The sequence below is a fragment of the Trichomycterus rosablanca genome, chromosome 22, assembly GCF_030014385.1.
Source record: "Trichomycterus rosablanca isolate fTriRos1 chromosome 22, fTriRos1.hap1, whole genome shotgun sequence".
NCBI lineage: Eukaryota > Metazoa > Chordata > Actinopteri > Siluriformes > Trichomycteridae > Trichomycterus > Trichomycterus rosablanca.
The window spans coordinates 4,375,064-4,401,357 of NC_086009.1; the positions used below are offsets into that span (position 1 = coordinate 4,375,064).

The 26,294-nt window shown below is 39.4% G+C and overlaps 2 protein-coding genes across 3 annotated transcripts; both read right to left on the minus strand.

The window, feature by feature from the left end:
* Nucleotides 1-2,955: 2,955 nt before the first annotated feature.
* dhx58 (DEXH (Asp-Glu-X-His) box polypeptide 58) lies at nucleotides 2,956-11,986 on the minus strand. Of its 2 annotated transcripts, XM_063018900.1 has the most exons (12): nucleotides 11,927-11,986; nucleotides 10,655-10,828; nucleotides 9,835-10,039; nucleotides 9,306-9,496; nucleotides 8,665-8,778; nucleotides 8,177-8,309; nucleotides 7,671-7,856; nucleotides 6,947-7,194; nucleotides 6,522-6,833; nucleotides 5,941-6,131; nucleotides 5,061-5,154; nucleotides 2,956-4,852 (listed from the first exon to the last, which is right to left on the minus strand). In XM_063018900.1, the coding sequence occupies exons 2-12, from the start codon at nucleotides 10,826-10,828 to the stop codon at nucleotides 4,673-4,675; spliced, it is 2,028 nt and encodes a 675-aa protein (XP_062874970.1). In that variant the 5' UTR covers nucleotides 11,927-11,986; the 3' UTR covers nucleotides 2,956-4,672. The 2 variants fall into 2 exon arrangements, with proteins under 2 accessions (XP_062874970.1, XP_062874971.1); XM_063018901.1 differs by lacking the exon at nucleotides 5,061-5,154 and having other exon boundaries at nucleotides 4,730-4,852.
* Nucleotides 11,987-13,860: 1,874 nt separating this feature from the next.
* On the minus strand, nucleotides 13,861-25,715 carry kat2a (K(lysine) acetyltransferase 2A). Its single transcript, XM_063018943.1, has 18 exons — nucleotides 25,421-25,715; nucleotides 24,068-24,191; nucleotides 23,563-23,708; nucleotides 22,741-22,830; nucleotides 22,456-22,637; nucleotides 21,127-21,318; nucleotides 20,900-21,006; nucleotides 20,215-20,304; nucleotides 19,979-20,115; nucleotides 19,419-19,627; nucleotides 19,130-19,256; nucleotides 18,932-19,042; nucleotides 18,335-18,478; nucleotides 17,964-18,078; nucleotides 17,832-17,868; nucleotides 17,527-17,590; nucleotides 17,293-17,377; nucleotides 13,861-16,402 (listed from the first exon to the last, which is right to left on the minus strand). The coding sequence occupies exons 1-18, from the start codon at nucleotides 25,613-25,615 to the stop codon at nucleotides 16,209-16,211; spliced, it is 2,349 nt and encodes a 782-aa protein (XP_062875013.1). The 5' UTR covers nucleotides 25,616-25,715; the 3' UTR covers nucleotides 13,861-16,208.
* Nucleotides 25,716-26,294: the final 579 nt, after the last annotated feature.

Here is a 26,294-nt window from a genome sequence, read left to right on the forward strand (position 1 = left end):
GAAAGTAGAAAAGACCATCCCCAAACTTTATTTGCTTCTGTTAGTACTGGGTGTTACAGTGTATCACAAAAGTGAGTACACCCCTCACATTTCTGCAAATATTTTATTATATCTTTTCATGGGACAACACTATAGACATGAAACTTGGATATAACTTAGAGTAGTCAGTGTACAACTTGTATAGCAGTGTAGATTTACTGTCTTCTGAAAATAACTCAACACACAGCCATTAATGTCTAAATGGCTGGCAACATAAGTGAGTACACCCCACAGTGAACATGTCCAAATTGTGCCCAAAGTGTCAATATTTTGTGTGACCACCATTATTATCCAGCACTGCCTTAACCCTCCTGGGCATGGAATTCACCAGAGCTGCACAGGTTGCTACTGGAATCGTCTTCCACTCCTCCATGATGACATCACGGAGCTGGTGGATGTTAGACACCTTGAACTCCTCCACCTTCCACTTGAGGATGCGCCACAGGTGCTCAATTGGGTTTAGTCCATCACCTTTACCTTCAGCTTCCTCGGCAAGGCAGTTGTCATCTTGGAGGTTGTGTTTGGGGTCGTTATTCTGTTGGAAAACTGCCATGAGGCCCAGTTTTCGAAGGGAGGGGATCATGCTCTGTTTCAGAATGTCACAGTACATGTTGGAATTCATGTTTCCCTCAATGAACTGCAGCTCCCCAGTGCCAGCAACACTCATGCAGCCCAAGACCATGATGCTACCACCACCATGCCTGACTGTAGGCAAGATACAGTTGTCTTGGTACTTCTCACCAGGGCGCCGCAACACATGCTGGACACCATCTGAGCCAAACAAGTTTATCTTGGTCTCGTCAGACCACAGGGCATTCCAGTAATCCATGTTCTTGGACTGCTTGTCTTCAGCAAACTGTTTGCGGGCTTTCTTGTGCGTCAGCTTCCTTCTGGGATGACGACCATGCAGACCGAGTTGATGCAGTGTGCGGCGTATGGTCTGAGCACTGACAGGCTGACCTCCCACGTCTTCAACCTCTGCAGCAATGCTGGCAGCACTCATGTGTCTATTTTTTAAAGCCAACCTCTGGATATGACGCCGAACACGTGGACTCAACTTCTTTGGTCGACCCTGGCGAAGCCTGTTCCGAGTGGAACCTGTCCTGGAAAACCGCTGTATGACCTTGGCCACCATGCTGTAGCTCAGTTTCAGGGTGTTAGCAATCTTCTTATAGCCTAGGCCATCTTTGTGAAGAGCAACAATTCTATTTCTCACATCCTCAGAGAGTTCTTTGCCATGAGGTGCCATGTTGAATATCCAGTGGCCAGTATGAGAGAATTGTACCCAAAACACCAAATTTAACAGCCCATTTACACCTGGGACCTTGACACATGACACCAGGGAGGGACAACGACACATTTGGGCACAATTTGGACATGTTCACTGTGGGGTGTACTCACTTATGTTGCCAGCTATTTAGACATTAATGGCTGTGTGTTGAGTTATTTTCAGAAGACAGTAAATCTACACTGCTATACAAGTTGTACACTGACTACTCTAAGTTATATCCAAGTTTCATGTCTATAGTGTTGTCCCATGAAAAGATATAATGAAATATTTGCAGAAATGTGAGGGGTGTACTCACTTTTGTGATACACTGTATATACCATCCTTACTGTATAATATAGTTAGTCTTTGTCTTACCTAGGCATGAAAAACAAGTTTTTTTTCTTTTACTTCCACCCTCTGTTCCCAAACATGCACAAACACAAGCTCGCCTCTTATTGGTGAAGAACGCTGGCACACCATTAATTACACTGTGCAGATGTGAAATTACTCAATTTAAGCCAATTTTCCCTTGTATTTTACTTGCTGATATTGGCTATCTGAACAAAGTGGCCCGGGAACACACTCGGTCTCTCTCTCCCCAAATCAGCCTGATCATTAATATGCTTTCGACTGGAGAAAATAGCGGCTATTACACCCTGAATGGAAAAAGAAAAGGAAACAAGGCTGTTTTTCCTACCGTCCACATCGACGAGAGGACAAAAGAAAAATGAAAGGGAGACGCAGCAAGAGGGGAAGTGAGTGCACAAAATGACAGGGCAACCTAAAATAGACAGAAGTGTGATGATGGGTAAAAAGATCCAGAATGAACAAAGCTAGGCTGATAGTACCATTGTACACAGTTTCATCTTTCTGTCCCTTACAGTTTCCATAGTTGGCATCCTTCCCTCTCCTTCTGCGTTTTCTCTTTGTTCCTTGTCCTCTCCTACAAACAGAGCTTAAACATCGACTTAGTGGCTAAAAATACAACACAATTTAAAGATAACAAAGAGAACAAATAAAAAAAAACATGAGAAACAAACCATAGAGCAACATTCATAACAACTGAATTCAGGCGTTTCAGTGACATGTATTTCTAACAGGTATATAAAATCAATTTCCATATCATCTGTTACCATTTTATTTTTTTATTAGGACTTTAATGTCATGTTTTACACAACTTTGGTTACATTCATGCCAGGACAGTTACTGGTTCCACAAGATTCATCAGTTCACTTGCATGTCTTTGTACTGTGGGAGGAAACCGGAGCTCGCGGAGAAAACCCACACAGACACGGGAGAACATGCAAACTCCACACAGAAGGACCCAGACCACTCCACCAGGAAATCGAACCCAGGACCTTCTTGCTGTGAGGCGACAGCTGAGATTTAAGCTCAGACTCAAAGCTGTTACATTGTTGCGGTCAAAACTTCTGATCTCACACTGAATAGTTTAATTTAGTGCTGGTTTCATATTTAAATAAGCCTGAATTAATAACAGATGTAATCAGTAAAATCATACTTATGAAAACAATTTGATGAATGAATATTGATCATTTTTTTTAAACCATTTATTTATTAAATATTTTATTTATAATTAACTCCAAAGGCTTTATAGAGACCAAGGAAAACACATTTATTCATCTTAATCATTGATTTATTGAGATACAAATACACCTTTTACAGTAAAGTAATCATTTTTAATAACATGTCAAATATATTTCATCATTAAAGAAACATACAAACAGACAAAAAGGATAAAAGTCACATCAAGAGCAGTATCTTTCATCAAAGCATTCAGGAAGGGTCGTTTTGGGTGATACCCATGTTTGGTCCATGAACAGAGTTGGTCGGCATGTTTGTCCCAAGGTCACAAACCAGGAGCATTTCATAATGTCAAGCATTTTAATTCACATTCATCAGCATAAATTAAAATTCATCAGGCAATCAAGTGCCAAGCTCCATTAGCATATCAACCCCCCAGAGACACTGGCTACGTCCCAAACCACATACTACTGTGCTCAATGTACATGTTTTCATTGAAGTGGTTTACAGGTAAGGTAGAATATGTTCCACACATTTAGCTGAGCATTTGAGAGCTGATTTAGGACTTTTGGTGGCTCTCAGGAAGGTGCTTGACTTGAACTAGCTTCTGGTCAGATTACCCACAAAACTAGTTCAGTTCTAAAGGTCTACATGATGAGAAAAATGGGTTAAATATGTTACTGGATGAAGAAGTGTATTAGCTTTGTTGTCTTTCCCACAAACAATAGATGTGATAACAACAGTGCCAAGACCTGTAGCCGTGCAGGTACTTAAATAAAAAAACACATGCAGGTGCTTCATGTGCCCAAGTATTTGAGTCATATTACTTTCTGTTTATACCCTTACAAGATTACCCAAGCAGAGAAAAGTTGGATGTCTATGGCTGATTATACACAAGATGTTCATGTCAAGTGACCTAACATTTGTTCACTGCTTAAAGTGAACTAAACCTGACTCTCAGCATGCACTGGCAACAGTAATGTTGATTTATTTGTTTGAGTCTTTGGGCTGAGATCTTACCAAATAATTTGGTACATGTCTGTACCATCCCAGGTAATTTCAACCTAAAATTTTTTAGATTATTGCATGTTATTTTATTCTAAAACATAATTTAAATATTAAAAAGCTAAAATATTACATACAAATATACCAACTCCAAAAATAACAACTCTAAAAACGTGTTTAAAAAGACTTTGGTTTTAGGTACAAAAAACTTTAGGGGATTCATTACAGATTGTAGATTTCTACCTTAATGTTCTTAAAATAATAAATACATTATAAAATCTGTTCTATGTAAAACATTTAAAAAGATGTTAAACTCAAAGTGAGAAAGTGCTATGTAAACATGTTACTAGTTACATGTTATTTAAATAATATCTAAAATGCATTAAATTATTATCATTTTTGATTTGTTCATATTATTATATTTCATTTTATTTTCAAGTTTTACCACTAATTCATCCAGTTTAGAGTTGCTTTAGGTCTGGCTTCCCTGAACGCAACACAGTAACATAATCCAGACAGGACGGAGAATAAGGCGCTAATTCACATACAGTTGATGTAAACAGAGGATATTGTGTGTGTTAACATTATGGATTGTAATATATTAGTAATATAGCAGCTATGGTAACTGATAATAAGTTGATTTAAGTTCTGCTGCAGAAAACAATGGAATAAAAATAAACAAAATCTATTGCACAACAGCGACACCTAGTGGTTAAATAAAACAGTAAAACCTCCCAGATACTAAAAAGTCTTGGCCTAATAAGCTGTGTGGAGTTTAATCAGAAGTGTTCCTGCTGTCTAGCTGTGTGCAGAAACTCACTCCAGGTCGAAGTTCTCAGACACATACTTAACAAATTCAAACTCCTTCACCTGGAACTCCACCTGCTTCCACTGTTTGACTGTGCGGCTTCCCTCTGCAGTCTTCAGCGAGAAGCTCTTTATTTTTAAACATGGCAGGACTATTGTTTTTCTCAGTTTGATCTCATACCCCCAATCCTAGAACAGAAAGAACAAGGATAAAAAACACCATTTCATACATCTCTCTGACCAACTGGAGACACCTGATCGTTTCATGGATCGAACGTAATCTCAAGATTTTATTTATATACAATTCCAGGTATTAGTGCACAAAAGAAAGATTTAAACATATGTGAATCTGATTGATTCAGAAGATAAATAAATGAATGTAGTATGTAGTAGATACCTTTCCACATTTAGCACAGCTAATGGTGCGACCAGGCTCCCAATCTTCAAACGTCCGTTCTAGATAAACCTGTCCTCCAGTCTTATAATACCTCCTGTAAACCACAGTCAGTTTTCTCTCGTCTTAAACTTACTAAACTCCATCATACCAACAAGTACAGATTTATTAAACTCATGTTAGTAAAAAGGCTGTACCTTCTACTTCTCCTATTTATCCTAAGTATAAAATTATGTGTTATGTGTTATGTGTCAAACCATCCAGACACAGCAGCCTTTGGACCAACTGCCACAAGAGGGCAACACAACACTTTGCCCTGTTTCTATATCAGGGGTCGTGACAGAAGATCATTCTGGTCTATGCACCTGACCTTACACCAGATGTCCTTCATGACGCAACCCGCCTATTTAGATATTTTCAAAGCCTTGATCCACTTTATACTGGGCACAAACAAGCTCTGTCACCAACTAAAGTCAGTCATGAATTGGCTAAAAAAGTATTGGCATCATTTATTGAAATTAATTGGCACAATGAGTTATTCCCATCACTTGGGGGACCTTGGGAATTATAGATTACTGAGCAGTTTAAAAAGGAACATGTACACCATCTGTTAGCATAGCATACCATAGCAAAGCATTGTGGGCTGATGAGTTATATCACTTGAAACTACAATTTAATGGTCAAATACTTATTCTCTTAGACTTTGTAGATTTTTGAGCAGCATACCCACTGTATATGTTCTTCTTTTATGCTTCTCTGGAACTACTTAGTGGTAGGAGTAACTCAAATGGCAATAAATGGACCAACAGATATTAGATTTGGTAATAATTAAATACTGGACTGTCCAAATTCACTCAGCAAAATAATCATTCAAGCTCCTCACTTAAACTCAGAGTTGATGTTGACATGCTGTGTGTCATTCACGATCCTAATGTCGTCTCCGTGTGCTACAGGAGTGAAACAGCTGCGGCAGAGGAACTGCACTTCGTTTGGGCTGAAACGAAGCCTTTTTTCTTCTCTCTTCATGGCCTCCAGTGCCCGCACTGCCACTGTAGCTTTCTGCAGATCATTGGTCTGTACATATAGAGAGTTATAGAGAGTTTGGTTAGTGAAACAAAACAGCAAGATCATTCATGTTTTACATTTACATTGACTTTGGTTTGGTTTAACATGACTGTCTCCTGGAGGGTCTCCATACTTAAAATAAGGCCCCACAACTTCACACTTAAACTAGCTTCTAGTCAGATAACCCACAGAACTAGTACAGTTCTAAAGGTCTACATGAAGAGTTCATAGGGGAAAATGGGTTAAATATGTTACTGGATTAAACAGTGTAGTAGTTTTGTTGTCTCTCCCACAAACTTTTATTTTTTGGTTTGGTTTAACATGACTGTCTCCTGGAGGGTCTCCAAACACAATCTAGAATTTTTTTCTAGATTGTGTTTGCAATAACTACAGACTTACCCTCATGTCAAACTCTCTGGGCCCCATGCTCTGAACTTTGTCAATTGCTTTGGATGTCAAATCCTCCAGGTATTCATTGGTCCTCTCCTTGCGTTCCTCCCGGCCACCTGCCTTTGCCACCACCGAATAGACGCTGTCTTTGGCCCGAGCCCTCCCACTGGCCTGCTGTTGGGCAATCTCGTTGGTCAGCAGCCCGTAACGGATCACCACATTGCACTCTGGAATGTCAAGGCCTTCCTCAGCCACGGTGGTGGAGATGAGAAGGTTGAGGGTGCCATCTCGGAATTTCTGGATAGTATCTTTTTGCTCTCTCTACAAGCACACAAATAACACAAAAATATACTTTACACTCCAAACCAAAACCATTTCTGTCAAACAGAACTTTTGTCTTCTCATAAACTGTAAGTTTTCCACTTAAGTTCTACCTGCGTCATGTGGTTAGGACCAGTGCCTGCTCCAACAAGCACGGCAGCGTGGATGTTGTTACGTTGCAGTTCCTGGTTGGTATGCACCCAGTCGTTCAGGCAGTGTGTGCCCACTCGAGTTTTGACAAAGATGATGCCACGTGAGTTTTTATCCTGGAACTGCTCCACCAGGGTGCACTGCAGCTGTGCTAGCTTGGGGTTCTCGTTTTCTGGATCTGATGCCAGCTCCCAAAGTTCCACTACATTCTCTAGATAAGAACCAAAAACAGTAGCGTCATCATGGACCAAAACCAAAACCTTTATAATTTTTATTACTTTAAATTAATATTTAGTGAAATCAGAGCAGCCTGTTTTATCAGATTCCTCACACACTCAGAGTTAGTGTAGTTTAAATAAGGGCTCTGTAGTTCCTCACCAATTAATTGTTCAAACCACATTTTTTATGGATCTCACATTGGTCATAACCGGGGCACGATCATGCAAAGTTGCAAGCATAAACTGGATTTGCTAAAATTTATTTTATAACTGTTAGCAATGGGTGTGGATTAAAACACCCAAGCAATAATTAGGAGAAGTATCTACTGCATCTACATACTTTTGGCCATTAGTGTTGTAGTTTATTAACATTAAATAATAAACTAATATAAAAAATATTTTAAAAAATCAATAGCGATAATTCTTTGCCCTACATGATGGAGTTGCAGAACTAGATCTTTCGCAGTACCTTGAAAGATTCCTGAGAGAAAGATGTCGGTTGTGTCCAGAGCATTGTTTTGCTCTGTGTTGTAAAATTCCCCCAGAAGCCTCAGAGCGTCCTCCATGCGCACAGTGTCGGTAATGAGCAGAGCATCGTTATACTTTCTCAGGTGAAGAGCACACTGCGCCAACAGCCTGTTCTCCTGCCCAACAGCTGGAAACCACACACAGTCCACATCTCAGTAATACATTAATAACCTAAATAATAAATAAAAATAGCAATCATAAAGCATAAAGAATCATATATGTTTTCAGGGGATTCATGTATATGACTGTCTTAGAAAGGTAAGCTTGGCTTTATATAAGCTAATGCTCCAAGTTCATTTTATTCCCACATCCTACTAAGTCATGGCCATGCATTAGGATCGTGTTCTATACCTTCTGAACTTAATCTCATAACTAACAGTTTGCCATCATAAGCAAATGATAACAGCCATACTTCTAGACTGAAATATATCTCAGATTCCCGCTCACCTATCTTCTCCAGTTCCACCACATCAGCTTCATATTCCTGTGTGCCCATCTCCCGCAGACTCAGAGTTTGCCCTGATGACATGTACTCATGGATCAAGCTCATCATCCTCTTCAAATGGCGACCGAATGGGTCCTGTGAGTTAAGTATAAAACACACAGGTGAGGGTGCAGGACCGCAAAGAAATATTCCAGTGAAACTAGCACAGGATATAACAAAACTCATCAATCTCTGGGTTCATCAGTAATGCAGATCAGGTCACAGGAGATTTTTAAAAACTGTTAACATGAACTTAAAAACAAATAAATCTGAGCTGATGTTTTGCATGTGCAGAAACACATTGTGTACAAACAATAACAACACTGATCTGTTTAAATAATCACTTTTAATCTAAAAAAATAGCTTCATTAGGATTTTTCATTGGGTTTTCAATGGGTTCATTGGCCACAAAAAGATAAAAACGCTGAAATGCATCTCTCTATATACTTACCAAACGGTTTTCATTCACAATGTCGTATCTCTTCTTGGGTTTGGGAACAACATTTTTCAGCTCTGGGATGTAATTCTTAGTGGATACAATAACAGAGTCCAGGTTCGCACAGATCTGTTGAAATGATTCAGTAATAATTTAATTGGCAAATGTTATTTGCATGTTTTACACCATAAGAGATACAAAACATTCTTAAATCTGAATTACATAAGAAATCCTAGAGTGTCTTTTAACTGCCCAGTTAAAACCATAAATACTAATGTTATTAGTTTGTGCTGACTAAATAATTTCTTTGCTTTTTTTTGCATTTTCTCCCAATCTAGTCATGTCCTGTTTCCCAAATTTAACTTCCTCCGTTGCTGCAGACCACCACAGCGGTATGGCCTATACACTACAATTCACCATCTCTCATGCAGGCATCTCCATCAGAAAGTAGGTTCATATATAAACATACAATGGCAAAAGACATCATGTGTACATTTACAGTGAATATATGCACTGCATTTATATTAAATAAAACAAACAACAGTGGTTAAACACTTGTATCCCTTACTGCGTTTTAAAAACACATTTTCTTTCAATTCAGGATTACTTTTACTCATCTGGGGTCACATTTCCCATCCACACCCGCTTCCACATACCTGAAGAACGTGGTCCACTGCTCCATCCAGACTTCTGGCTCCACCAGTCCCAGGTGAGGCAGTTAGGCCCAGGATCTGAGGCAAATTCCTCTGACCTTTCATCTTCATATTCACATAGCGTGCCATGATCTTATTATACACGCCTTCCTTATGAGTGTGATGGCACTCATCGATGATCAGCAATGTAAAATCTGAACCAGAGGAAACATCAGGAACAAGCACATAGCTTTTATTAAACCTATAAAATGCATTTCAATCTGGGAAGCAAATCATTTATTTAATAGCTTGATAGCAATGAATGTGACACACTTCTGAATTAGATGAACTGTCCACCACACGTTGTCCGAATAGAGTATATTAAGATGGGCATGTGTGAACATGTGTAACATTAACATTCATAAACACTTGGCATTGATCTGCAGAAATAAATTAACAGAAATACACACTAAACAGTGTATAATCCTGCAGAAATAATTGACACATTCTTTGTGGTACTTGACTGAACAATAACATCTGTAAAAGTGCTAACCCGTGAGCTCCACCTTCTTGCTCTCCTCTTTGCTTATTAAGGCATTCTCCAAGATCTGAGCGGTGCAGATGACCAGATCTGAGTCTCTGACTACCAAGCCAAAGAAATCTTTCTCCAGACTGTCCCCACTGATGGCTGCAATTTTTACTATGTCACCAAGGTAGGGCTGAAACTCTTTACTATTGTGCTGATCAACCAGGTGCACCTGAAAATAAAACCCACACACACCTTTATTTTTCTGTTGTGTGCCTGACAATTTAAACACAATAAACCTATCAACCCATGCCTAATATATTTTAAATGATTTAACACCAAAGGAATATTAATAGACTTAATTAATATGTATTCATCAATAACAATAACAAAGTGACCCTGTTCATCTGGGAGTATTTGGGCAACATGCATGGGGGCTTTTTGTGTGAAGTGTGTGAATGTCTGAGTGTGTGAATACTAATTTTGATTACTAATGATTAAGCACCAAACTACCAGGAAATATGCCCAGATTTATTTTTATGTTTTTAATTCTATTGTCTTTTATTAATGGGACATTATGGACAGAAACCTTTGTGCCTTGTTGGGAAACTGAAGCAGAGGCAAAGTGTGAGGACACAATGCCAATAGCAACAAAAGCTCAAGCTGCATTCTAAGTGTTTCCACAAATTGAGATTGATCCTGTTATTTACTATTCTGGTATACTTTCATGAACTGATAGTAATGCTACAATCATCACTAGATCAGCTTGTTTTTAAAGTCTCTACCAAGCTAAAGGTTGTGCTGACTGGTTCCGTTAGTTTAGTCTGAGAGCAATGTGTATATGTACCTTGTTGACGAGCACAGCCACTTTAGCATTTGGTTTAGTTTCCAAATGCCTCTTGGCCACATAGACTGCAGCGCGAGTCTTTCCTCCACCTGTGGGAAGCCAGATGATACTGTTCTTCCCTTTTAAAGCTGCCTGGACCACTTCCTCCTGGTACGTCCTGAGTGAGATCTCCATCTACACACATGTAGACATTTAACAGATCCATGGCACACAGGTATACATACAACATTTACATTTACAAAAAGTACTAGCAAGAAATAAGCTTTATCCATAAATCTATTATGAAACAAATTCTGCATGCACTGGTTTAGAGTCATATTCAAGGCAAATGCAGACAGTTTTAGCTACACAAAACCACAAGATCAGTCTCACATGTCACAAACTGAAGAGTATAAGGACACCATGCCTACTGCAACAAAAGCTCAAGCTGCATTCTGAGTGTTACCACAAGGGGCACTGTAGTGTCTGTGGATTGAGTGTGTTTATCTTCAGTCTGTCATGGCAAAGTAGTTTAATAAAAATCTGAATGAACAAGAGCTAGTTCACATCGTCAGCTGTTCATATACAATTTGAATCTAAGTTAAATTTAACATGGACACCGCTCCTGAACTGAATTGTGGTTATAAAGCCATGATTTTGTCATGCTTGTCATTTTACCTACAGCAAAACTAACAGAAAAGGTATGTGATTCAAGAACGAGGGCGAGGTTTGTGTGCTGTAGCTGGAAGCCCCACTGGTTCATTTAAACATTCCAATACACAAATAAACTTTCAAAAAAACTTTAGACCCTTAAATAGCCTGTAGAGTTTATTGTTAAACAAAACTAGTTTTTTAGGGTGGGAGCAAACAGACATGGACCTTTGCATTTTCTTCCAGTGAGAATGTGTGTGTGTGTGTGTGTGTTTTGAATGTATTTATTTATTATTATTGGCAGGTAATTAAAACACAGACTGGATTACTGAACCTAGGTGTGTGACTGAATGTGTTGCCCTGCAGTTAATTGTGTCCCAGTCCAGTGTTTCCAGAATGAAGCAGTTAGTCAAAATAAATGAATGAATTCATGTTAAACTTGAATGTTTCTACCTGCTGCATTTAATTACATTTAGATTAAATTGTAAGTAACGATCTCAAACATGCATCTGGTTTCTGTTTCTAATCACAAGCATAAACACAACATGGATGAAGCTTTAACTACAGACCTTATCATATAAAACAGTGCATTACAAATATCTATATATAAAAATCAGAGAACCAGTGTATAAATGCACTTACCTGGATTGATATATAGTTAAGGTAAAGCTGCTGGAAGACTAATGTACTGTGTTGACAGAATTGACTGGATCGGCTCTATAAATACCCCCCTGGTAGCCTGCTGACCTGAGAAACGAAAGCGAAAACACACAGAGGGCCCAGTCTAGGGGGGTGAATGACATACAGCAGCCTGTGGGACAATACAATCTCAGTAACTGTGTGTAAACAACAGAAAACAACAGTATGTATTTGGACACCTCTCTTAGTTGTTGGGTTCAGGTGTTGCAGCAAACTCCACTGATGTACAAAACCAATTACACAAAATAAATAATATGCTACCAGTTTGGGGAAGGCACTTTTCTGTTCCAACATGGTCTTTTCTGTGCCCATGCACATAAGTGAGGTCAGTTTATTTGTTAGGATTTTAACATCATGTTTTACACACTTTGGTTACATTCATGACAGGACAGGTAGTTACTGGTTACCTGGTTACAAGATTCATCAGTTCACAAGTTTAATGTCAAACACAGTCAAGGACAATTTTGTTTCACCAGTTCACCTCACTTGCACGTCTTTAAACTGTGGGATGAAACCCACACAGATACAGGGAGAACATGCAAACTCCAACATGAAAGGACCTTCCTGCTGTGAGGCGACAGTGCTACCCACCAAGTGAGGTAAAAAAAAAAGGCATGAAAAATTCATGGCCTACAAAAATCCCTGGTCTCAATCCTATTAAACTTTGAGATTAACGGGAACATCAGTTATTAGCCAGGTTTATTTTTTGCAGAGAAAAAAAAAAAAAAGGAGGCTATTTCAGCTGCAAAGAATAAGCTAACTGCATTATAAAATCCATGATTTTGGAATTAGATGCCCAAAAATCTCCTGTGGTATCTCAGTGGGTAGGGTACAGGACTAGTAACTGGAAGGTTGCTGGGGCCCTCGAGCAAGGCCCTTAACCCTGACTTGTCTGCATTGTATATGGTCAATAATGTACATCGCTTTGGATAAAATGCCTACAATGTAAATGTAACCTCATGGACAAGTGTTTGCCTTTAAGTTTCATGCCACAGCAATATTGTAAATGATTAGTTCCAAAGAATCCAAACTGTCACAGTGTGTTTAGCAGAAAGGTTGCTACACTAAAAAAAGCATGAATATCAGAAACAGTGGGGATCCTTTAAAATAGCCTGATTAAGCAAACCAGATCAGAAACCTTAAACAAAACAAGAACTGGAACTGCATAATACGCAGTGGTGAATTGTCTAGAGCAGCAGAGGCATTGCCAGACATACAAAAGAAGGAAAAACCCTTGAGGAGCCCCATTAAGAAAGGCAAGTGCAGTCTGGAAATGAAAACCAAAGGTATTTCCTCAAATTTAGATTGTGACTGATGTTTACCTCTGTAATGGACACACCTTGCTTTCCAAATTCACACCAGATCATTTGTTTTCATTTACAAAAACAGAAACCACCTTATATGAATAGAAAGCTATACACGTAGAGGTGTGGCAAGAAAGAAGAGATAATAAAAGACAATCATATAAAAAAGTTTATTTTTAATAAACAGAATTACAGTACAAAGAAATGCAAAATATGGAACTAAAGCCATGGACATCATCATCTTTGTGTGTGTTTTTTTTGTAAAAAAAAAATTGTACAGCCTGATATGAACACTGCAGCACATTAAAACAACTTACAATTCAAGTATGTATGAACACAAAAGAATAACCCAGAGTGAAAAGATGCCGAACTAGAAACTGAACAGCGATTAACATCGATTAACGTCATGAAATTCCTCACTAAATGTAAAGTTGTGGAGATCATGCAATCAGTGTAATCAGGCACAGACGGGTATAAAACTGTATCATTTGTGTAATAACCATTCACAAACACTTAACCAGATATTTAGATTACAGCAGATACCGAGTCCAGGTTACCCCCCCCCCCCCTCCCTTCCCCAGCTATCACATAGAAAATAACAGGATAATCTGAGAAAAAAAAAAAACTAAATACAATAATGAAATGTGTAACAGGTCATGGTGGTGGGTCCTTTTTTCCCAGAACAGAAGAGACACACTTTTTTTTTTAAAACAATTTTAAAGCTTAGATTGTTTTTTAAGCTTTACATGATTTTAATATCATTTTGGAATGATATATTTACCCATTTCGGGTAAAATTGCTGTTTACGTGTTTTCCTGGAGCAGAATCAGAACAGCATCATGATATTCAGTTATAATTCACAATGAGTTCAGGGGCTTGTTTTAGTACAGACACTACTGATCTCCTGGGACGCCTCTAGTTTGACAATGTATTTTTTGCAGCAAATGTTTGTTACATGTATGATTAAAAAGCACAATACTATCCAACACAAGCTCTCAGAGACTCTTTTGTTACAGCAAGGAAATCAATACTAAAGGATTTGTGAAATCAGTGCATCCCAGCTACACGACCTGCAGAACTAAGCTGTCATAATTTTAATACATAATAACTGCTGGAATGGCACATATGAAAAACTGTCCCTTTTGAAAATAAAAATAATAAAAAAGTGCTCCCCATGACTCCCAGTGGTAACGGGATGAAGACGTTTACAAAGAATGAATAGCCACTGGAGGTCCTAGTGCCCCATTGTCAGCTGTGTATCATGCATTAATAGATTATATGCAATCTAGTGCTCCAGTTTGTGTTTAGTGACATCTAAGTTAGCACATTAACATTTTGCATTTCATAGAACTGAAAGACATGTTGAACTGCACCTGACTTGACTTCACAAGTGAGCAGCCCCATGAGGATTGAATTCATTTTTTTTAATTATTGTATTTATGCATGTACTCTTTTTTTTGCACTCTAGTCGTATCCAGTCACACTGTTGTATCTCTCCTCTACTGCTGCAGACCTGGACCCTGACCGAGAATGGCTGTACCTAACACATGACCCCTCCCATATGTGTGCAGTAGCTAACCATTTCTTTTCACCTGCAGAAAGTGGGTTTACACAGAAATCAGTGTGTGATTCTCCATATGTGACACTGATCTCTATTATTCACAATCCACCGTGAAGGTGCCAACAACCTGTCAGCAGTGGAATGAAGCATCTTTTCATCCTCAGACGTAACCAGTCAATGTTCAGTGGTAAAGTAAAGCCACGCTCAGGTTTAGAAAGTTCTGCTATGCTATGTTCACACCAGTGGTGGGCAATACGACAACGGTACTGAATAGTATAATAAATTCTCATGACACTTCACATGTATCCTGATAATCAGTTTTTCTACCAGTACCAACAGGACTGTAAACCACAATATGACCACAATGATTTATAAAAATACACTGCACATGTTCACGTTCATATTTAGTATCGCTTTAGGTCAGAACCCACACAGATATCCAGTAGAAGGCAGGAATTCATTCTGAACATATTGATCAAACTCGTCAGGTTAAATCAGAGCAGGTTATCAAGTTTTAGTCCTAAAGGCACACTGCCCTAAGATACTTAAGCTTATTGAGGGCTTGATAATGACCGATCAGATCCATTATGCAAACAGAAAGCAGGAAAAAGAGCATTTAAAAAAAATTACCAGAAAACAGGAGGAAAAAGAAAAGGTAATTAAATCCCCTAAAGTAAATTCACAGGTTAACATGCAGTTGACCTCGTTATAGCTCTTTTATTGAGCTTCAGCTAAATAAAACAAAACCTGCCGATCTTTTTCCCCTCCGACTGATATCTTCTGAGGTTGACTTACTGATTTCTACTTGAACAAGAGAAGCCAACAAAAGTCCCAATGTATAATACTATATGAAACGTAGCATACACGATACTCAACATGTCCTTAACAATATGATAACCCTCCTGCTCCTGACTGCATAATATTAGTGAAGGTATTGGGTCTGCACTGGAAAACTCAATTTGAGACATAACCGCAGGGTGAAAATAATCAGCACACAGACTGATCAATCTAATCAGCTTTAGATGCAAGAAATATAAAGGAAAATCTTGTAACTTTAACTCAGTTAAATAAAAGTCACCAATGTGGTTGTGGATTCATCACCAGTATGGAACGGACGGTCACTACAAATGAGCACTAATCTGTATTAATGACGTTAACCTTGTATACCAGGTTCACAGGGCAAAACAAGTGAATAATGTCAAACACTCTTATCTGCACCTATAAGCAACCAAATAGTCACCAAAACTGGGCCCTCTACCCCTTTTACACTGATTTATGATGCTTTTCAAAACAGCTATATAATCATGTATATCTGATATATCATGCCCTCATCTGATGTGTCCTGCCCCTTTAAGTGTCATCACTTCTCTATGAGGCCGCTCTCTTTAAGTTTGAAGTAGAAGAACTTTTCGAGTGTGTTGGCACACTTGCAGTACTCGCTGTCGGGTGGGTTGTACTCTCTGCAGTTAGTGATGACTCTCTGCAGGTCAGCGATGAACAGCTTCTTGGTTACATAGTAGCGGTTCTTCAGCCGCTCCGTCATGGTCTTCAGGTCTGAGAGAGACATCAGAGACCAGGTTACACCAGTGATCCGAATCATCTAAGAGTTATAGTTATATACCACATATGTGAACAGTTTACACCCATTCTATTTACTGAGCTCAAGAGTGTCAGACACACGCACTGCAAACAGGTGTATAACCCCAAATAGATATTTTTGTGCCAATAGCAAGCAGAAAGCCAAAGGTGGTTTGCACACACCTTTGTCCTAACATTTTCATTTTCAGCATTTAGCAGACGCTCTTATCCAGAGCGACTTACAGAAGTGCTTCCATAGTAAACATTTAATTTCTCAAGTTTTAGTAAACAACAGTCAAGGAACACGAATCTGCTGAAACCTGTTAGAACCAAAGTTGTTTTTTTGTTTTGTTTTTTTGGAACATGGAAAATGTTAGTAAATAGGTATAGGTCAGCTTAAGTGTTTAGTATAAAGGTGAGTTTTTAATCGTTTTTTTAAAGACAGCAAGAGACTCAGATGTTCGGACAGACAGAGGAAGTTCGTTCCACCACTTGGGTGCTAGAACAGAGAAGAGCCTTGATGCTGCCTTGATGCTTGTCTTCCTTTAGTCCTGGGTGGAGGCTCAAGTCGAGCGAGACTAGTGGCTCGGAGGTTGCGTGGTACAGAGCGGAGTTACACACTAACCCCCGACTAAACACCTTTAGGATGGTTTCTTGCCAAATATTAGTACAAAAACTCCCCACAGACACAAGATATGGATTAATATGGGGCAACACCATATTAATGCCTATGGTTTTGGACTGGGATGTCCAATAGGCACAAAGTCAGAGGTGAACATAATTTTGGCCATACTGTGTGCTTAAAATTATCTCTGCTTTCTAACTGTAACCATTATGCTGTATCGTTGAGAAGTAGCCACACTGACCGATAGGGAATCTGATGATCTCATAGTAATCTGGAGCCTCTGATTTTTTCACTGGCTCCATGAAGGGCCAAGCATCTGGATGCGTCTGGAAAATTCACACAAAAACACACATTAGTTCTGAAAATGTAAATTATGTTTCTAGTGTAACTGAAATGGCTGTTACTGGTCAGTGAAATGGTCATACAATATATATATATTTGTTTTTTAAATATATATATTAATAATATCTCTTACTTTAATCTGGGCCAGAAGGTTCTTCAGTATATTATACAGAAGGTCCGGATCCTTCAGCTCTTTACTGCAAAATAAAACATCACCGGGAAGTCAGTATAACAAGCAGGAACAACCACAATTCTGATCATAGGCAAAGACATAAAGATGTAAAAAGTAAAAACAGCTTAGAATATTTTAGACTTTTTAAAACAGGTAAAAAGTACATTATTTAGCTTCTTTCCCTTATGTGTCATCATATAACTTCGCCAACCCCTGCGCCGGGTGTGAACTGTGCTATCCAAAAATGGGTATGAGATGGTACTTACTTTTTTTCTTTGGCACTGGGTTTCCAACCAGTTTCTCCTAATTGATAAGAAAGAGAAAAAATATAGAGAGCCTTAAAAAAAAGTGTGGCATCACACACACACACAAACTAATGCACGGACACACACACTTACTAATGCCTGGAATGCTCTCCACAGGGATCTGCCGGACTCCCTCTTTAAAGCAGGTGAGTCCAGGGTACACCTTCCTGATCTGATTCTGTTTCCGCTCAATCAGCTTCTTTATGATCTGCAGGAAACAAACATGGTGTTCAACACATGAACAGAACTGCTGGTCCCAGAAATATTGTTTCTTTGGGGAACACAGCCTGTTCCTAGTTAAGGGCAGTACATTGATAAAGTGGATGTTAACTGTAGGAGACATTCTCATAGTTTGAATATTTTGAGAGTTACATGATGTAATCACAAGTGAGAAGGTGAACTGAATGATTCCAATACAGCTGTAGCTTGTATTATCAGGGGGCAGGGTGATTCGGGTGACTTACCTCTTTTTGTCTCTTGATAATGTGTGACAGCTCTGTGTAGGGGATTTTGGGATTGAGCTCACATTCCATCAACGTTGCACCTTCATAGTCCTTGATGTAGCCCAGGTAACGACTTTTTGGCACTTTGATGTCTTTGGAAAATCCCTTAAGTCAAAGAGGGGGGAAAAGGAAATAAACTTTAAAATAACTAATCCTTTGTCGGCAAAGTCAGTTTAGTTCCAGCACTGAATTTACTGGCATGAAATCATGGATGGGATGGTTTGCATCACAGTGTAAATTTGCATTGACATTTATGCAAACTACTAATAACAGGGTATAATCCAAACAACTAAGAAATTAAGGGCCTCAGTGAAGACCCAGACAGTGGCAGGTTGATTGTTATATGGCTCTCATTCTTCTGATTAATAGTTTTTCATTTCGTTTTCACCAGTATCGTTATACTGGTCATAGTGGGCCCAGTTCTACCAGAAAACATTGGATGCCGGAATTCCCTGGCTAATACAATCCAAAAAAAGTTAAATCCTCCGTTACTGATGCAGCACCAACCCCATGTCCATGAAAAAGGGGCAGGAGAAAGAAACATAATGCAGGTAGTACCTGTTTTTTGAAATAGCCAATGGCATACTCATCAGCGTAAGTGAGGAAGTAAAGAATGCCGTGCTTTATGTGATACTCCTTCAAGTGATTCATCAGGTGTGTACCATAACCCTAAACAAACACACACACAGAACACACGTTAGATTTCAACAGCATGTTAGAAATTCATTTAGATTGACTGGGTGCAGTTTTGCGTACCTTGACCTGCTCGTTCGAAGTTACAGCACAGAAAACAATTTCAGTGAACCCCTGAGTGGGAAACATTCTGAAGCAGACTCCCCCAATCACACGGCCGTCTTTAATCAGAGCCAGCGTCTTGTGCTTCCTGTGCCCAAACATAAATAAATCGAATTCATCGGTAACCCATGTTTGGAAAGGTTAGTATACATGAAGGACAATTTTAGGTGTTAAACTGCATTTGTAAGACATAAGCCTCGGTCATGCACTGGTATGCTTTGTTGAAATTAAAACAGATCAAAGGACTTACGGGTCAAAGACGAGGCGTGTGATGTACTCTTTAGGCATTCGGGGCAGCTGGTGAGAGAAGACGTTCTGCAGGCCCACCAGCCACATAAGGATCTTTTTGTTGGACTTCTGAGAGAGAGAGTTTCCAATCACGTGGAACTCAATGATGCCCCTTCTCTCCTCCAGACGTGCCGTCTCGTCCCGTGCTGCGTTTGCCGAGAGGAGACTTGTCTAAGGAAAAACAAAAATATCATCATTCTTTATCTTTGACAGTGTGGTAGTTGTAAATCTGCACTTAGCTGACCAAGCTCTTAATACAGGTATGAAAATATTATGACACATATAATATATATGAAAATATATAGCAATGTTCTACAATTGCTGTTCCATTTGTTCCTGTTGTTATTGCCACAATGATTCACTAAAACAGTATGGTGGTTAATATCGCCCCCTTGTGGAGTATGTATAACATCAAATTAAAGAAATAATTACTGTTTAATTTTAGTACTGCTAAAATGTACAGTGAATTTCCCTTGACAGACAATTTCTGAGAGCTAGACTGGCAAATTATGGGCTACTAACCTCTGGACCCAACATGGCAGCAGGGTCTGTAATGGTCATCATGACCTCGTTGACCAGCTCCATCGGGATATCGCCCATCACCCTGATCCTCTTAGCATCCTCTAATGTCAGTGCCTCTGGTAGCTTCCGTTTCTCTCCTGAAATAAAAAGATAAAGAAAGATAAAAAAAAATGTAATAAAACAGCCATTGCATTTATGTTTTTTAAAATAATTTATTGGTTTGTACCAACAAGTACCTATGACTGGCTCAGAGATGGACGTGTCTACAGCAGGACCAGCAGAGCCTTTACGCAGAGGAGAACCCGTCACCGCCACTGGACTCAGCACTGCAAGAAATACCATACACTTAATTACAGGGCTATAAGCAGGACAGGTAACACAAGCCATTGCTCCAGTAAAGCATTCATCACAGAAGAAAATGTTGTCTATAGACTCTGAGTTTTTTTTGGGAGATATGTAAAAGAAAAATTGGTTTCCTTTGGCAGCAAAATCCTACTGTATTCTAAAATTTCATCTGCTGCACTTACTGTTGATTAAACAGTGCATGACAAGAAAGAAAAGTACTGATCCAAATGTTTTCAAACCAAAAATCAATGTTTACATTTAAACTTAGATGGCAGACACTTGTATTAAAGCACAGAAACTGATGGATAAACACTTTCTCTCACTGATCTGATTATCAGACTTATCTAGACCTTGTGGTTGAGCAGGGGTTTGTTATTTTGCTTCTTGTAAAAGCTAATCACATGACTGCAGTGTGGTAAAACCAGCCCTATTAATAAAGGCACAGAGAAGTCACACTTTACTATGAATACACATGAGAGATTCTTGCCAGAACACCTCATTATGAGCAATGATCTTTCGTTCGATTGTGTTTATATTATTTTGTGATGTGTATTATGTTTGTCTACTCATACAGACCTGCCTGGGGCCCCAGCTGTGCTCCCTCATTTGCAGGCATAGTGAAGTCAGCATCCCATATGGGAGAGTTTTCACCATAGATCTCTTCTTCCAGCATGGAAAGGAACCTAGCACATACAAACATAACATGACAAGCTATGAGCTCCAAAATAATTGCTGAAATAATGTGTAGTTTGTCAGATCTATGTGTAGGTGTGCGTGTAGGTGTGTGTGTGTGTGTTTCATACTTGGGAAAGTGAGTCAGAATAAGGGTGCGTTTCTCTGGGGGAAGTTTGTCTTTCTCCACTCTGAACTTCTCTAGAAGCTGGCGGCGCGTCACCGTGAAGATGGACTTGAGCAGACTGCGGCCAAACACCTGACACGTCTCGTAGCGCGGCAAACTGTCATTGCTCTGCGGTACATGACAATAGCACAGCCACCTAAACAAAACACAGACCACAAACGTTAAGATCGACAGAAAGTTATCACACTTTCTTTACATAAGGAAAATATGTACATAAATACCTACATTAATATGTAAATAAATATCCCTTCTACTGTATTTAAGCAAAAATGTCAAGTGAGGTCCCCTTCAATCAAAAAGCAGCCTGGTACACAGTGCACCGTGAACAAAATAAATCCATTTTTATCAACCACTTTATCCTGGTCAGGTTTGTGGTGTTTGTCAGTCTGATTTTCTTGAAAACGCAGGAGGCAGGACAGGAGTACACCCCAATTTTGTCTAAGCAAGGATTTGGGGAAGTAAGCAGCCATGGCCGCACAATGAATTTTCATCCTTTTCTGGGTGTGTAACTGTACTGAACCCAGAGATTCCAGGGAAGCTGGACCCACAGTGACCTTCATCTTTCCATCACATTTTCTTCCTTGTACACTAAAATGTGCAAAGTGGTGCACGCTACACAAATAAAAAAAAAAGTCTGTTTAGGGGGTGTCATGCATTAGATGGTCGTTGATGTTGATTTTCTTGCTCGCTGACCCTGCAACTCAGCACTGGGTGGTGCTACATGACAGATTGCTCAGAACCACTACATAAGTGCTTGTCATGGCCATCCGGGGAGTCCAGTCACTAATTAAATGAAAGCTCAGGCAGCTCAAAAAAGGGCTGCACTAGGCATTAACCTAAACTGTTATTAATGATTGTTACTAAGATTAAATTTAATGCTGAGTTTATTTACAGAAAACATCAGGCAAATGGTGCTCAGGTGGCGCTGTGGTAAAATATGCAGGCCCAGTATTGATGGGATCCGGGGTTGAAATCTCATGATTGGCTGTATCTGATGGAGGGGTATGGCCTAACAGTCTAGCCACTGGGAGGTACACTAGTCAGTACAGTCTTAGTGCCGAACCTAGAGGGCATTTGGTGTAAACTGTGTATACCAAACCAGGTATGCTAACCAGATTGCAGAAAAAAACTACATACATTATAGGCATTATAAAACAGTTCCCACCAAGAATGACTAAAATAATCTAAGAACTTAAACAATTGGAAGAATACAAAAAGAGCTGATTCATACACACCCACACTAACAAAGGCACAATGAAACAGCCAGACACACCTGGTATAGTCTACTTTGTAGGCGGAAGCGTCCTCTTTCTGGGCACGCTGGCGGAACTGAGATGGCGTCTCCAGCTTCCAGTAGTTCAGACAGAGCAGGAACATCTTACTCAGTTCATACATGGTCTGCCTCTCTTTGGGAGCCAAATGACTAAACTTGTACTGCACAAAATTTAACACTCCCTAAAGAAGAGAAAAAGGAGAGCGGATTATGGAGAGGGGGTAATGTCACAAAACTGTCAAAATTCGCTCATTTGTTAGTCTGACTTGTATATGCACGGTTTACCTGTTCTATGTTGGGTTTCTCGAAGGGTGGGCTTCCTAGTGAGCCCTCAACTACTGGTTTGCCCATCTGCAGAATACACTTCCGTAACAGCTAGAAGAGAAACAAAAATAAATTAATTATGAGACACAATTAATTATATTTAAGCTACACTCAAATATTAGTCTAGTTGCTTTTTTCCCCAGAGTGAAACAACTACATACATGTTACATTTCTCTATTTGTTAAGGCAGGAAATGGGAAAACAATTCAAATGCAAATAAAACAGAAAAGCATGATTTGTAAACTGTATTTTGAGGGTATTCACGGGTACTTTTGAAAACATTCATCGCTGCACCAACAAACGCAAAGTGAGACTGCTAGTCAAAGCAGAAGCCATATATCAACAGCATCCTCATCGGATATGACTAAAGTGGAAACATCTGCTGTGGTCCATCTTTTAATCTTTTAGTTTAATCTCAGATCAGAAGAGGAAAATTACCATTTAAATTTTTCATCCTAGTGCTAATGGCGTGGGTGAATACACACTTTAAAGCAACATATGCTGCCAGCTGGATGATGTCTTTCATTAGGTACATCCCTGCTTATTTAAAAAAAACAATGCCAAGACACATATTGCATTGTTATGACTGTGTGGCTTTATAGTGAGAGAAAGCAAGAGCTAGACTACCATTGACAACATGTACAGTATCATAAAGCACAATATAGAACAACAGAAAGTGTCCTTAGTCCCCCCCAAAAAATCAAGCAGCTTCACTAAACTCTCTATGCCTTAAGACCAGCATCAAATCTCTGCTTTGTATGTAGAATCCAGTATTGTATTTACCTTAAACAGGTAGAAGTAGACCTGCTTGGTGTCTGTGTCCTCCTCCTTATGCACGGACATAAACAGGTTTTCAACATCCACCACCATCCCCAGCAACCTATTTATCTCTTCTTCTGAGACATTCTCCAGGTGAGACACGTGCTCCGCTATACAGACAGACAGACAGACAGAAACACCTAAAGAACTAAAGCACTATTTTAAATGGACACAGACATTATTTAAGTTTACATCCACAGAAATAGGGGTGGGACAATAAACCCTGTAAAACAGTATATCTGACTACTTCATAGTTCAAAAATGCACAGTCAAAGATTATGCACGAAAATGTATATTACAAATTCTCCTAAAGCTTATTAACGTCATGCCTTTTATTATAACAGTTATTGCCGTAACCTTTTTATTGCTTGGTAAGATACAAAAAATAGCAGGCAAGAGAAATTACTGTGTCCTGGTTCCTTTGGATTGACAATTTGAAAGCATAAAAGGTTTCAGTAATTAACCATACCAAGGGCGTGGCTACAGCTCCGGCAAGCCTCACTCAAGTCAGCAGCCTGCTGCTGAACCTCCATCCTGGTGGCTGTTGGAGGATGAGGGTTCTTCCAGCCATTACACTTACAGGAATCATTGGCCTGCAGATAAGAGTAAATCACAATTATACAGTTCCATATGTGAGCTCTATTAGGTGGATGGCCAGGAAACAACATTATTAGTAACTGTTTGAGAAACACATTAAGGAGTTCAAGGTGTTACCCTATCCCCGAAATTAATCATATCTCAGTCCAATAAAGAATCTGTGTGATGGGCTGGACCAACAAGTCTGATACTCTACCCAAAAACATACAGCTGGGCACACACAACTAAACAATTAAGCTCATGTTTTTTGAATGGGAGGCACGGTCACATATCCACATGACATTCATTTTCTTCTTATTATTACTGGTGTAAGTACAGAATAATGTTTCTTCAGAACATGCTGTCTTCTGTTTGTGTCTTCAGGCTTATTAATGGTGTATTCATCATTTCTCTACTTGTATCCAACAATCTTGTTGCATGATGCCCTCTTCTACCTTTAACTCTTCCAAATGTAACTGTATTTTTTCCAATGAAGAGATTTTGTTTGGTCTTTCAAAAAAGCCTATCATGTATGCACACACACCCTCCTGGACCATGAGGTCTTGACAGTGTTTAACAACCCTTTTCTAAAGTGGCATTTCAGTTTCACTTTGTGGTACAGCTTTTTAGTTATTTATTATTGATTACTGCGGGTGACTTCTTAGTGTTCAAATAAAAAAGAGGTAGTTTCACTGCACCCATGGAACCCAGTAGGCTCTTGTATGGGTCTACCACAAATGCTAAAACATTGATGACACTGTCCACAGCCAAGCAAGCGTTACACTACATTACATTGACATGGGCTTAGGCTACCACTCAATAAAGAAGCCTCTGCTTATAAACAGGCAGCTTAAAACGTGAATTAAGTATATGCTTATCACATGGACGAAGAAAAGGCAAAAGTAGGGGTTTATTTTTTGGGTGGTGGCCCCTAAGCCCATGACGATGTGATTCTTATGTACAAAGCAGATCTGACACTGAGAGGTTAAATATGAACCAGACTGAGGCTCCATCCCAGTCGCATCCTACATTACTAAATAATATGTTAAAGCAGTTCATTAATCAGTGTTAGGACACTAAGCTGAAACACTATTTAGTTCAGTAGTATGCGGTTTAGAGACAGACTGGGCTGGATAATTGACGCTAATCAGCTCCTATTAAGCTCATTGTTTTTAATACAGTGAGGTAGCTAATATGAGCTAACGCTAGCTATGAAGCTAATGAGTATCGTTAGCTTTGCGGCTACCTTACAAGCCGAGAACACCCCGAGTTTCTCCAGCTTCTTAGCCCGAGGAAAAGCGCGGACTTGGGCTTTTTTCTGACTGGCCCACTGCTGCTGGCTCAGACCGGGCCGGGCCGGGTCGCTGCTCCCGGAGCCCCCGCTCTGGCCTTGCTGCTGTAAGCGGGACTGTGAGGAGCCCTGCGCCGCTGTGTCCGCCATACCAGCGCCGTGTTTCCAGCCGCTTCTCCTTTTCGCCTTTCCAGCCGCTCGCTTCAGTATAACCGTGAGCTGGATCTGCACTTACATCCAGGCCTCGCTCTCTCCTGCCTTCACAACACAAAACCAATCACTGCGCATGCCCAGAACTGGCCGCTCATGGGTAATGTAGTCCAAGGTGTCAAGGTACAAAATCACAATAATCATCTGAATATATTTGAAACAAACAATAAATGTATTAAGTATGTATTTTAAGTGTACTTGAATTTTAAGTATGCATTTTAAGTACACTTAAATTTCAAGTGTGCATACTTGAATTTTAAGTATGCATTTTAAGTATACCCACATTAAGTGTGCATACTTAAATTTTAAGTATGCATTTTAAGTATGCATTTTAAGTATACTTAAATTTTAAGTGTGCATACTTAAATTTTAAGTATGCATTTGAAGTATACTTAAATTTTAAGTGTGCATACTTAAATTTTAAGTATGCATTTGAAGTATGCATTTGAAGTATACTTAAATTTTAAGTATGCATTTTAAGTATACTTACAATTTAAGCATGCATACTTAAAATTTAAGTTTGGGCCGCTCAGGTGGCGCAGCAGTAAAACGCTCACTGTTCACCAGAGCTGAGATCTCGGATATATGGTATCCAATCTCGGCTCTGCCTTGCCGGCTT

Coding starts and splice junctions, on each gene's coding strand:
- dhx58 (XM_063018900.1), bottom strand. CDS start 10,828: ATGGAGATCTCACTCAGGACGTACCAGGAGGAAGTGGTCCAGGCAGCT. Junction 7,857..8,176: donor GGTGGAACTGGAGAAGATAG/GTGAGCGGGAAT, acceptor TGTGGTTTCCAG/CTGTTGGGCAGGAGAACAGG. Junction 6,834..6,946: donor GTCCTAACCACATGACGCAG/GTAGAACTTAAG, acceptor GTGTGCTTGTAG/AGAGAGCAAAAAGATACTAT.
- kat2a (XM_063018943.1), bottom strand. CDS start 25,615: ATGGCGGACACAGCGGCGCAGGGCTCCTCACAGTCCCGCTTACAGCAG. Junction 19,043..19,129: donor CTTCGAACGAGCAGGTCAAG/GTACGCAAAACT, acceptor GTGTTTGTTTAG/GGTTATGGTACACACCTGAT. Junction 17,591..17,831: donor CCCAGTGCCAAAGAAAAAAA/GTAAGTACCATC, acceptor TTTATTTTGCAG/TAAAGAGCTGAAGGATCCGG.